The following is a 12,382-nucleotide window of genomic DNA, read 5'->3' on the forward strand; positions in this document are numbered from 1 at the left end:
ATCTCAGACACACAGACCGTTCGTTCTCTGACAGACACACAGACCGTTCGTTCTCTGACAGACACACAGACCGTTCGTTCTCTGACAGACACACAGACCGTTCGTTCTCTGACAGACACACAGACCGTTCGTTCTCTGACAGACACACAGACCGTTCGTTCTCTGACAGACACACAGACCGTTCGTTCTCTGACAGACACACAGACCGTTCGTTCTCTGACAGACACACAGACCGTTCGTTCTCTGACAGACACACAGACCGTTCGTTCTCTGACAGACACACAGACCGTTCGTTCTCTGACAGACACACAGACCGTTCGTTCTCTGACAGACAGACCGTTCGTTCTCTGACAGACAGACCGTTCGTTCTCTGACAGACAGACCGTTCGTTCTCTGACAGACAGACACACCGTTCTCTGACAGACAGACACACCGTTCTCTGACAGACAGACACACCGTTCTCTGACAGACAGACACACCGTTCTGACAGACAGACACACCGTTCTGACAGACAGACACACCGTTCTGACAGACAGACACACCGTTCTGACAGACAGACACACCGTTCTGACAGACAGACACACCGTTCTGACAGACAGACACACCGTTCTGACAGACAGACACACCGTTCTGACAGACAGACACACCGTTCTCTGACAGACAGACCGTTCTCTGACAGACAGACACACCGTTCTCTGACAGACAGACACACCGTTCTCTGACAGACAGACACACCGTTCTCTGACAGACAGACACACCGTTCTCTGACAGACAGACACACCGTTCTCTGACAGACAGACACACCGTTCTCTGACAGACAGACACACCGTTCTCTGACAGACAGACACACCGTTCTCTGACAGACAGACACACCGTTCTCTGACTGACAGACAGATCGTTCTCTGACTGACAGACACACCGCCCTGACTGACAGACAGCTGGCTGGTGTACCTGCTGACAGATCACTGGTACTTAAGTCAAGATAACATGTTGTTACATGTATGGTAGATTTAACAAGTACAACCAGTCTATACTCAAACAGAGCTTGTAGGCTAGACATTTCTATGGTACAGCCACAGTACATAGGCCTACAATAGCAGTTGGTGCTTACTGCTTAGTGACTGATTTGATGTTTGTTTGACTATAAGGGACAGATTTAGTAAGTGTACCTGGTATGTCATTTCTCCTAGTAGCACTAACAGAGATATACTGCTCTAAACCTGGATGACACCAGTCAAGGCTAGTGGACATTAAGCACAGAGATCCAGCACATTTCACAGGTCAATTGTGTACAAATCAGGCACATGAAAAGATGCCAAATGCACAGTTAGGCTAGTTAGCAGTATTTCCACCACTGGGGTAAATCCAATAGGGTAAATCCTGTTCAATCGGTCTTCTGCACCCCCAAACCATAACATCTCAAAGAAGACAGACAACCCAGGCCTTGTAGTGGTTAACAATTCAGCCTGTTAGACTCATTTCAGTCACCATCATGTGAAGAGAAACACGCATCACTGCGTTTAGTGTAGAATTCAATTATCGGTCTCCCTAAACCCCATAAGCCCACCTGCAGCCTCAAGTCAGGCACTGCTTCTCCACGCCCCCTGAAACAAGCTGGGCTGCTTGGCAAAAATGTTCTTACAGCTTAAACCACCCCCAGCATCTAGAATGCTCTCCCGGACCACCTGAAGATAGGGCTGGGCGATAGATCGAATTAATTCAAATGAATGCTTTTGCGCAATATTCCAAATGCCTGCATCGGAACAATTAAGTTGTTTTTTTAAAAGCGTTTTATGTTCACTTGTCTTCTTTTTGGTCTTGTCTCCTTCGCGCCGTCTGTGCACCTTCCCATTTACACCAGAGATCTATATATAATGACGAGATGCACATGTCTCCGCCTGAACAATGGGAGTCTTTCTCCCAAAGGCAGGAAGTCAGGAGACAAGCTTAGGTCCAAAATAAACCCATTGGGCTTATTTGCCAGATTTTTGCCAGAGTGAAACCTCAAGTGTCGCCTCTTTCTCTGGTTTACACATGCCACTAACAACAAAGATGAGAGATCACGTCTTCCTCTCTGACATGCGGTTTCAACTCGCTATTTGCATTTGAGGTTTGGTCCAACAGAATGGGTCATATGGACACAGAAACACATGGAGACATTATTTTACTGTAATAGAGAAGTTGAACTTTCTACTGACACTACTAAAATGAAAGTATCAATGAACACTGAGTCTGGAAAATGAAAGCTCAGTTTGTTGTGCACGGCATTGTGGTACCAAGTACCGCTAGCAGCATTTTAGCCAAAGACTGTTATACTAGCTGTCTAGTCTGTGTTTTATAAACGCGCAATAAGCATAAAAACACAAAATAAGGAATTGGCAACTCGTTCTCATTCTGATAAATAAGGAAGGACACTTTATTCCAACATCTGAACAAAGTGGACAGGCTAACATGCTGTTCAAACAATTGGAGACAGACAGCATGGTGCGTTCATAACAACAACTGTTCTGCCTTGTTAGCTAGTAACAAAAATATCCAAGTTGGCTAAACTTGACATATACAGATTAGCAGGCTACTCACTAGCATGTGGGCTTATACTTGAGAGAATGTTTATATTAGACCGGTGTTCATTTTCTATAGCCAAATGCCTGTCACAAGAAATGAGTCATTATTACTGAATGTGCATAATGTTTTTATTTTGTATTTGTTATTTAGCAGATGCTCATATCCAGAGAGACTTACAGGAGCAATTAGGGTTAAGTGCCTTGCTCAAGGCACATCAACAGCTTTTTTTTTACCTAGTTGGCTCAGGGATTCGAACCAGCTATTTTGTTTATTGAACCAACGCTCTTAACCACTAAATGGTTACATTTGTAACAAAAAAGGGCATTTTCATGAATACACTTGAAACCCAAATTAGTGATTGCAAAAAAGCAGGTTAAACTATTTTGATTAAATAATTGTCTAGTGAACAGGGAAAGGAAAGGGGGATACCTAGTCTTCCGCATTTTAACCCAACCCCTCTGGGTCTTATGGTTGTGGAAGGCTTACGTTTAACTTAGGTATAACTTCACAAGCCCTGAATTTATTAGGATTATTGCTGACTGTTTGAAAAATCGAGATCTCGAATCGCCCCATAAATCTGAAAAAAAAAACTATGTTTTTAGGCCATATCGCCCAGCCCTACCTGAAGGCACCACAGACTCGGGGCTCCTTAAAAAAGGGCCTGAAGAACTTGTTCTTTAGGAAGGCTTTCAATTGATCGCTGTGCTCCTTGGTGTCCTCGTCTCTTGTAGTGTCAGTGGTGTTCTTTATGTCAGTTACCATGTATAGTTTTTAATTTTTTATATGCACTTTGAGATTATTCTGTATAATGAAAAGCACTTTACAAATGTAATATATGAAATTATTAACCCTGTGTGTGGTTGTACTGTATTAGTAGTAGCCTTTCATGGGGGTGTAGCCTAATTCTCTGACTGACTGCCTGCAATAAAATAAAATCAGGACCAATTTCACACTATCATACTAATTACACCCTCAGTTACATAAGATATACACACCCCACTAACACCATTTCATGGTCTGTTCCCTATTCATATATCCATGCCTACTGTACTTTTAAAGGAAATCAGAGCCCTTTGTGACACTACTGTCATGGTTCAGGTATGCACCAATGATTAGATTGTATTTGTATTTTTTCCTGCATATAAAAGTCTTGGGCGAGCCGCCTAAGTGTTTGAAATGCAAACATGTCTACACCGCCAAGATGGGGGGCCTCAAATTCTCTCTAAAATTCAGCCGTGCCAACCACTCTCCCTGCCACGCCCACCACCTAAATAAAATCCGGACCTCGCAGTCTATGATGATGTCATATGGCTGAGTCTAACTTTAAAGCTTTGTTGGTGGTATGATTTGAGTGTGTGGGGAAAAAAACACGTGGCTAAAATGTCACATGCAGAGAAACTTGAATGGTCAATTCACCAGACATGTTTAGGGAGTAGCCAAGATAATGAGGCTATAAAGGTCGCGGATTACAACTGTATAGAAACCAGGGGACCTGGTTGGCCTTTAAACAATGGGACCACTACCTCATCAGCCTCTACTGTACATTAGCCTATTCATCATCACAGGCTGTAGACAGCATAGGCCCTATATAGACAATCACCAGTCAACATGACCTGTTTATTATTTTTAATTACCTTTATTTAACTAGGCAAGTTGAACAAATTCTTATTTACAATGACGCCCTAACCCGGAGGTGCGCCGCCCTATGGGAATCCCAATCACGGCCGGCTGTGATACAGCCTGGATTCAAACCATGCCTCTAGCACTGAGATGCACTGCCTTAGACCGCTGTGCCACTCGGGAGCCCCATCACAATGTTAATAACTTGAATACAAGGAACCTGCCCTGCTCTTATCACTCCATGATTAACTAGATTACTCAGTAGAGGTATAAATCATATTAGCAATAGAGTACATCTGTTTTATTAGTTCCTGGCTGATATGATGTGAGTGAGGAGAAAGGTCTGTATTGGCTAGGGGAGTATGAGGGTCCTGCCAGCTAAACTAAGCTAACTGCTAGCTAGGCTAATCCCGTGAGGCTATAAGGAAGGAACCCTTTCTGTTTCAGGGTCAGAAGCCCTACAGTAGCTGTTCTTATTAAAACATTGCTAATTTAGCAGGCTACTCTCACCTCATTCTCTCCATCTCTCTCATTACTCCCTCGTTTACCCTTCACAGCAGAGGGTTAATGAGCACAAACCACTAGGGCCGAGCTATGATAGGGAACGTACACATGCACTCTATTCGCTTCTCTTCTCATGGGGCCTACTGTACACACATTGATAGCCATGCAGGGCAACGAGGCCACACGTGTGCTGCAGTTTCAATATCTACTGTCGGTGGCTTAATGTGGCAATCAGCAGTTGCTACGTCCATTTTTAGACTTAAATTAATTATATGTATGAAGACTTATAAATGCCTCATGAGCTTAGTTCAAAAGGTTACATTTCTCCAGCCCCTTCCCTCAGCTTATTACCAAAACATGGGAGAAGCGTTGTTATTGTTACAACTGCTGATCCACAGTTTAGGCTATATTCAGTTTACATCAATGTCATGCAATGTCATCGTCTCCTCAGACATGACGCATTATATTTACTTCTGTTGTATGGCAAGCTACAGTCATATGCTGCGGAAGCGTGTCTGAGAGACCACATGCACACACACAGTGGATGTGCTTGTCTGGTCCCAAGGGACTCCAGGTACTTTGAGATCCCATCTATTCTGTTCTTCACCCATATTCACCACATATTAGTTGCAGGTCACTCCTGTGGCTATTAATAGAAACAGCCTCTTACGCAACACACAGACCCAGACAGTCACTGGCTCAGAGAAAGGGGGAATACTTTGACCGTGTTTCGCTACACTCGCAATAACATCTGCTAAATATGTGTATGTGATTAGATTTTTAATGTTCCAAGCATTACAGCACTCCACATACATTCTCTCACTTCGTCTGCTTGGTTACTGAGTGACTGTACATTCCTCTAGTCTTTCATTGATTTATAATGCTACTACACGTCAAATTATCACTGAAATAGTACATGTCTACAATGTGCCCATTAGAGCCAACCTCTGTATGTATGATGATTCGCCAGAGATTTGTACAGACATTCTAGAGAGCTTCTGTCCATGGATGGAGCACTACAGGTCCCTGTTGTACAGCTGAGCTACGTGTCAACAGTCAGTGTCTCTCTCTAAGCTAAGTCCTATATCCTCAAGGCCTTAAGACAGTAGGGATGTCTGTGAGGCTTTGGCTGTCAGACTGAGTTAGTTATCTCGCCACACGAGGAGATTAAGGATTATAGACAGAGATGTCTAGCTGCTGTCACTCATGCACTACCACCAATCACACAGCTGGAAGGACCGAGGCACAGCGGAGGCTAGCGCTTTAAAAATCACAAATTAAATGTGTGCTCAAACAACTACAGTAGAGGTGCTGCCGCAAATCAAGAAAAGTTCTCTAGCGACTTCTCTTCGTCCTCTCTACCATGGCCGTCTAGTGACTAACAGTTGAATTGTCTAGTCCTGTCACTGGTTTCCCATGATACTAGAGCTGCAGGAATGCAGTGAGCTGGTGAGTTTCCAGGAAGTGCTAGTGAGTGGATGGGTTTGATTCATGTGTCCCTGAGGAGATAAGGGTTCTGTTTAGTTGCCTGCCTTAGTGTGTGTGTGTGCGTGCGTCTTGCCTCTGCACAGTTCTACTGGTGGACCACATTGTCAGGCCTCTCCCCATCCCATTCCATTCCAGTGTTCCGTCGCTAGCAGACATTACATCTGAACCCTATTCTAACCTGGGGCATAGACATCAGCTCAAACACAATCAGCAGGCTTTCTATTTCTAAATATCGCCCTCACTAACTGACCAATTTAGAGCTTGTTGCAAGTCTGCAAGAAAGAGAAAGTCATTGCGACCATGAGGAGTTAAACTGTAAAGCAAGCAGCTTCACGCATAAAACATAGTTTTTGAGAATTTTGAACATGCAGGCTACGCCACACTGGCCGGGAATCAAACACATACTGTCTGACTAAAACCCTGCACCAAAAGAGACTGTTTTATTATAGAAGTGTGTGTGTGTGAGAGAGAGTGAGAGTGAGAGTGAGAGTGAGAGTGAGAGAGAAACCCTGCACCAAAAGAGACTGTTTTATTATAGAAGTTTGAGCTGTGCTGACCAGCCTCTGATGCAGCGTGAATGAGGGAGAACAACTGAGGGGGGGTGAGGGGGCTCAACATCTGTCTGGAACAGTAGAGGACCACCACATGGACGACTAGAAAGATAGCGAGACCACCACTGTGTCTGGCCAACACTTCACTGTTAAGGCGTCAGCATGGTCGCAATTGTAAATGAGAACTTGTTCTCAACTTGCCTACCTGGTTAAATAAAGGTAAAATAAATAAATAAATAAATAAATAAATGCTTCCGTTTGGCTGGCACCTAGCCGAACTCAGCTAGCTGAACTGAAAAAAGGCCTTTGTTTGGGGCCTTCTGAATGGCGCAGCAGTGTTAGGCACTGCATCGTAGTGCTAGAGTCTTCACTACAGATCCAGGTTAGATCCCGGGCTGTGTCGCAGCTGGGATGTCCTTATTCCATCGCGCTCTAGCGATTCCTTGTGGCGACCGGGCACATGCACGCTAACGTCGGTCGTCAGCATTTCCTCTGACACATTGGTGCGCCTGGCTTCCGGGTTAAGCGAGACTAACTACCCTCACAAAATTGGGGTGGAAACGAGGTGAAACATTTTTGGAAAATGACAAAAAAGTGGCAATAGTACCGTTTGTCCATTTTGGGACAATGTAGCCAGTATAAACTTCCTCAAAATAGTCAGAATTAATTTTTAGATAACTTAATAAATCGGTCATTCATTTTGACATTTTTTCTGAAAAGATCTTAGTTGCGCAATTTTACATCTAGCTAAGATGTTTGGTGCAGTATCTTTCAATTAAAAAGCGTGCATGAGGATGAATCATCTCTCGCTGAATGGCAACAAAGACATTATTGAAGAATCGCTACTGTTGACCAATCACCAACGAAGGGGCGTAGACTTCGGCTTGCATCCTGAACAATTTGAGTCTGAACAGTTGGGAAGAAAAATCACTGAAGTCCAAAACAAACAAAAATGTCATAATATATGCACAAACTCTACCAAACTGTTCCGGCTGAGAAGCATGCGGACGCCTTTACAGTAACACAGCCAAGGTTTATTCTTGGGCTTCTTTTCTGTTTAATGTAATCTCTGGTTTACTCTTTTGGCTAGGCTGGAGTAATCATTTCATGTCCATCTACTAAATAACCTCTACTCACTATTTAAAACTCCTTAGTATATTTTTTACATGGCATACAGTGAGTAAAAATGTCAATTATTTTAAACTGCCAGTGTAGCATTGCAGAGAGAATCTACTGTAATGCTGACATACCCAGAATATGGTGATCATTCACTCTTTGCATAGCCACTCTTCCACAGATGTATGCTAAAGAATTCAGCAAACTCCATTTGAGGTTTAGAACTTCAATGTTGTATCCAAAACAATATTCTAGTAAAAATGCTAATTTGTATTTTATGTAACATGGGGACAGTGAGCCAATGTTAAACTACATGGCTCTGACTGCGACTTCCTTCTGTGTACAGTGAATGACAGAGGAAGGGACAGAGAGTGATGATAAGCTCTCTGACATGGAAATATCTGCTCTCTCATGACACTGGACCCTGGGAGCTCGGAGAGCTTATCCCACACACACACACACACACACACTAAAAGCACATTAAAACACAGAGGGTAAGCTACTTAGTGTCACATTGAGAATGCAAACAGTTATCATAATATTAGTCTATCAGCAATTCACATTTACCCCAGGCAGTGTGGTATGTCTTAATACGTGGAGTTGGAGAAATTACACATATGGCTAACAATCTAGCCCAACAACATTAGAATGCCCACTTAGCTACCTAGTTAGAATTGCATTTCTGCCAAAGCTCTATTGAAAGCCAACAAACGTTAAACTTCAATTCAAAATCAAGCCTAATGTGACCAGATGCTGATTTGCATTAACAGGACAATAACCACTGCGAGCAGTCATCCCTGATTTGCGCCTGCCAGTCTCTAGTATGGCAAGTCAACCACATTCTGACACATAGATGACACTATTGTTAGCTAGCTGAGCTTTAGGTTTAACTTATTAGTAGCGTTACAGGGCCATGAAACATCGATTTGTCCACCACCAACGAACCGACTTACCGAATGGTTGACTCCCCACATAAGGACGCTGAGCAGAGGGTCACTGGCTCGGAAAAGCTTCACTTTCTGAGCCACGAAGTGTTTCTTCTTCGTCTTCGTCTTGCTCGCAATAGATGCGGCAATGCTGCTCGCTGTAGCCATCTTTAGTTATGTGAAATAGCCTGGATATCACTCAGTCAGTGACAGTTATTTATGGAGCTGAGAGAGTAGCCACTCAATGATCACCCTCCCTCTGCATTTAGCTTGCGAGCAAGCCGAAAACAACAGTAATTTCTGTATTACCTAGCCTCTCTAATTTGCATTAGCTTTTAGTTAGCTGGTTAACGAAATGACGGTCGTTGATAATGTATTGTAAAATATTAACGTTATTTCCTTAACGGTCAGCTAACGCACCACTAGCTCATTAACCCAACACTTCCCCCCAACATCGTAAGTCACCTCTTCCTTCCTCAAACTCCTCACCCCCGACACGACAGCCTCACTGAGTCGACGTCGTCACTTAGCATTGCTCTCTGGCTAACCAAGCAACTGACTGGACGTATCCAGTCAAAACATTTAGGAAGCTAACACCGCAATGGTGAAATAAAAGAAAAATGTTCATGCAACCGTAGCAATCATTTTTCCAACCAACTACACTAAAATGCCAACGCAGCTCGCCTGCCTACTGGTACTGCACACTCCTACCGAACGCTTTAGCAGAGCAGTGGCAGCACTGGCCAAAGCTAACGGTCGTTAGCTTGCTAACTAGCAGCTAGCTATTCAGTCCTTTTGGTTTTTCTCCCTCCTACGCGCTTGTTGGTCAGCCTCGAAATATGACAGTGGCCCAACCGTTCCAGTGCCAAAGAGGAGAAATCTAAAATCTACGTTTTATCAAAACTGTGTTCTTTCCTACGATGCTTTCGGCTCGGTGTTGTACTGTCAACTGACAGCTCCAGGGAAGGATGACAGCCAGAGCGACATTCCCTCGTGCAGACAGATTGGACAATAGTAGCGTTCCAGGTAGCCTAAATTGTATTACGCCTTGCGCAATTGACCACATTGTTGAATCCAGTTCTGCATTTATGTAGATCTTAGAGATTACAGATTTGTATCAGATATCTCAAAATACGGAAGTAATGTTTATCATTGCAAGAACCCCAGCAATATGACTTAACGATATGATAATATGCGTCATGTAGGCGGCCTGGAACGTTCCCATTCTGTTCCGTCTTTCCCTCTTGCTAATGTTGCATTCAAGACAAGTCAGAACACGGAACTAGGAATCCTCCGACTTCAGAAAAACTGGCATCTTTCTACAGCTCCAACATTCTGACCTGAATATCACTGACGTCATGATTTGTCCTCTTTTTTTCCAAGTTCCCAGTTGTCTTGAAAGCACAATGATACCCGGGTTTCCCACTTGGGATGTATCAGAATCAACCAACAGGAAGCTCCACGCAAATAACTTACATGACGTGAACGCGACATGAGCCCTTTTTTTTCTCCATAGTTCCCAGTGTTCGTGAACGCACCAACACACTGCAGTCCAACCTCCCCAAGTATGGTCTCTCTCTCTCTCGCCCTCTCGTAAATGTGATTACCTTCTCTCAAATAAAATACTGTATTCATACAAAATGTGACTCATTTTAGAAAAATGACATTGATAAATGCTGGTCCTTTTTATTTTAAAGTAATATTATCAACCGTGTGCATGTATGTGTGTCTATGTAGGCTACTGTAGGCTACTGTAGGCTACTGTATGCATGTAATAATACATTAGTGAAAAGCTATAAAATATCTGCACACCCCCATCCCCTAATCTTGAACCTTTATTTGAGATTAATCTGTATCAATCAGGGCAGGCAGGCCGCTAACAATGTAGTGACAGTGTCCCGCAGGGCCAGAGGTGCTGTAATGCTTTTAGAGGTCGTTTTGGTGCAGAGCAGTGCAGAGTGTGCTGTTTCGAGCCACTGTGCTGTGTCAGGGCGTCGTTGTGGTGGAGGAAGCCCCGCTCTGTCTGCTGGTGATGATGTGGAGCTCATTTGGTTTATGACTCACCCTCCTCATGCCAGGAGCCTCTTGTGCTGCTGTGGGAGACAGGCAGGCCAACTATTAAAGGCACAGCTACACCATTACTACGGAATAGAATAGAATTGAATAGTGGGTGTGGGTGACATTCAGACAGGCAGACAGTAAAATAAATATACAGCAGCACAATGACACACATGTATATTGCCCTATATAAAGGTAAACCAATAATCCCTAACCAAACAGTTCATAAAATGTTCAGGTTGTTATTTTAATGCAACATTAGTCTCCAAGCCACTAAAAATGCCAGTAAGCTTTGCAAATTGTTATTTTGTGTTAGCAGTGTTAACTGTACAAGCAGTGCATGCAAAATAAGCCTACAGGGCAAATATTATCATCTGCTGTGTGAAATGTAAATTGTTCTTTGTGTTGCCAAGGCATGCAAAGCTAACATCTTGCTGAGGATGTTGGCAAATGACCAGAACAACCAGTTGATAAAAAGCCAAAGTATGTGATTTGCAGTAATTAACTGATGAAATATAGTCTCTTGATTTTGTATGACGGTCATCATCAACCAAATAAAGGACCTACCTACTCTATCGTTTTTGTTGCATGAGGCAGTCATTCCCACCACTTCAAGTGCAACTTGCATGTAAAAATGTCATGGGATGCATTTTATTGTTTGTTTTGGCTAGTGGTCCAATCCATATAATTAGGAATTAAAATACAAATCCTTATTATTCACATAAAAGAGTGTGGCACATTCTAAACCAAAGGCTTTCTTAATTTCATGAAAATCTTCCAACTTCTAGTTTCCAGTTTGTTCCACACACACAAAAAAAAACATAGAATTAAGAATTAGATAGGATCTCTGACTAAAATTGTGGCATTCGTCGCCTTGGAACGAAATGTCAAACTTGCTTTCCAAAACATTATTTGCTAGCTAATAGACTAGCTGAAAACCTGTATGCAAGATAGCTAGGTACTGATCGTCCGCGGAAATGAAAGTCCGCGGAATTGAACAACATGTAAGAAACAGTTCATTATTCAAATGGTAATCAGGAAGGTAATCATACATTTCCTAAAAGCAACCTCATTTGGACGTCCAGGGTAATTGTGTTAGCAAGCTCTCTTACAACCTTAGCTAGCTAGTTAACGCGTTTGTCGTATGGAATGGACCAAGGTGCAGCGTGGTGAGGGTACATTTTTCTTTATTTGCAAATGTCGCCAACAAACACAACAACAACAACAACAACAACGACAACAACAACAACGACAACAACGACAACAACAACGACAACAACGACGACGACGACGACGACGACGACGACCGTGAAGCTCCGTAAGGCTATACATGCACAAACGAAGACAAATACCCACAACTCCCAAAAGGAAAAAAAGGCTGCCTAAGTATGATTCCCAATCAGAGATAACGATAGACAGCTGTCCCTCATTGAGAACCATACCCGCCAAAACATAGAAACAAACAACATAGAATGCCCACCCCAAATCACACCCTGACCTAACCAAATAGAGAAATAAAACGGCTCTCTAAGGTCAGGGCGTGACATGGTTAGA

The 12,382-nt window shown here is 43.1% G+C and overlaps 1 protein-coding gene across 4 annotated transcripts in view; it reads right to left on the minus strand.

Moving 5' to 3' along the window:
* Nucleotides 1-9,871, minus strand: part of LOC109909915 (phosphatidylinositol 5-phosphate 4-kinase type-2 alpha) — a 35,208-nt gene extending 25,337 nt beyond the window's left edge. For 2 of the 4 annotated variants that reach the window (XM_020509000.2, XM_020508999.2), the window contains exon 1: nt 8,798-9,870. In XM_020509000.2, the coding sequence (XP_020364589.1) occupies nt 8,798-8,938 (141 nt within the window). In that variant the 5' untranslated portion in view covers nt 8,939-9,870. Of the gene's footprint in view, nt 1-8,797 lie in introns of all 4 variants that reach the window. The other 2 variants (XM_031796554.1, XM_020509001.2) reach the window with 2 other exon arrangements.
* Between the last annotated feature and the right edge of the window lie 2,511 nt (nt 9,872-12,382).

This window comes from Oncorhynchus kisutch, linkage group LG18 (assembly GCF_002021735.2).
Source record: "Oncorhynchus kisutch isolate 150728-3 linkage group LG18, Okis_V2, whole genome shotgun sequence".
NCBI classification, from domain to species: domain Eukaryota; kingdom Metazoa; phylum Chordata; class Actinopteri; order Salmoniformes; family Salmonidae; genus Oncorhynchus; species Oncorhynchus kisutch.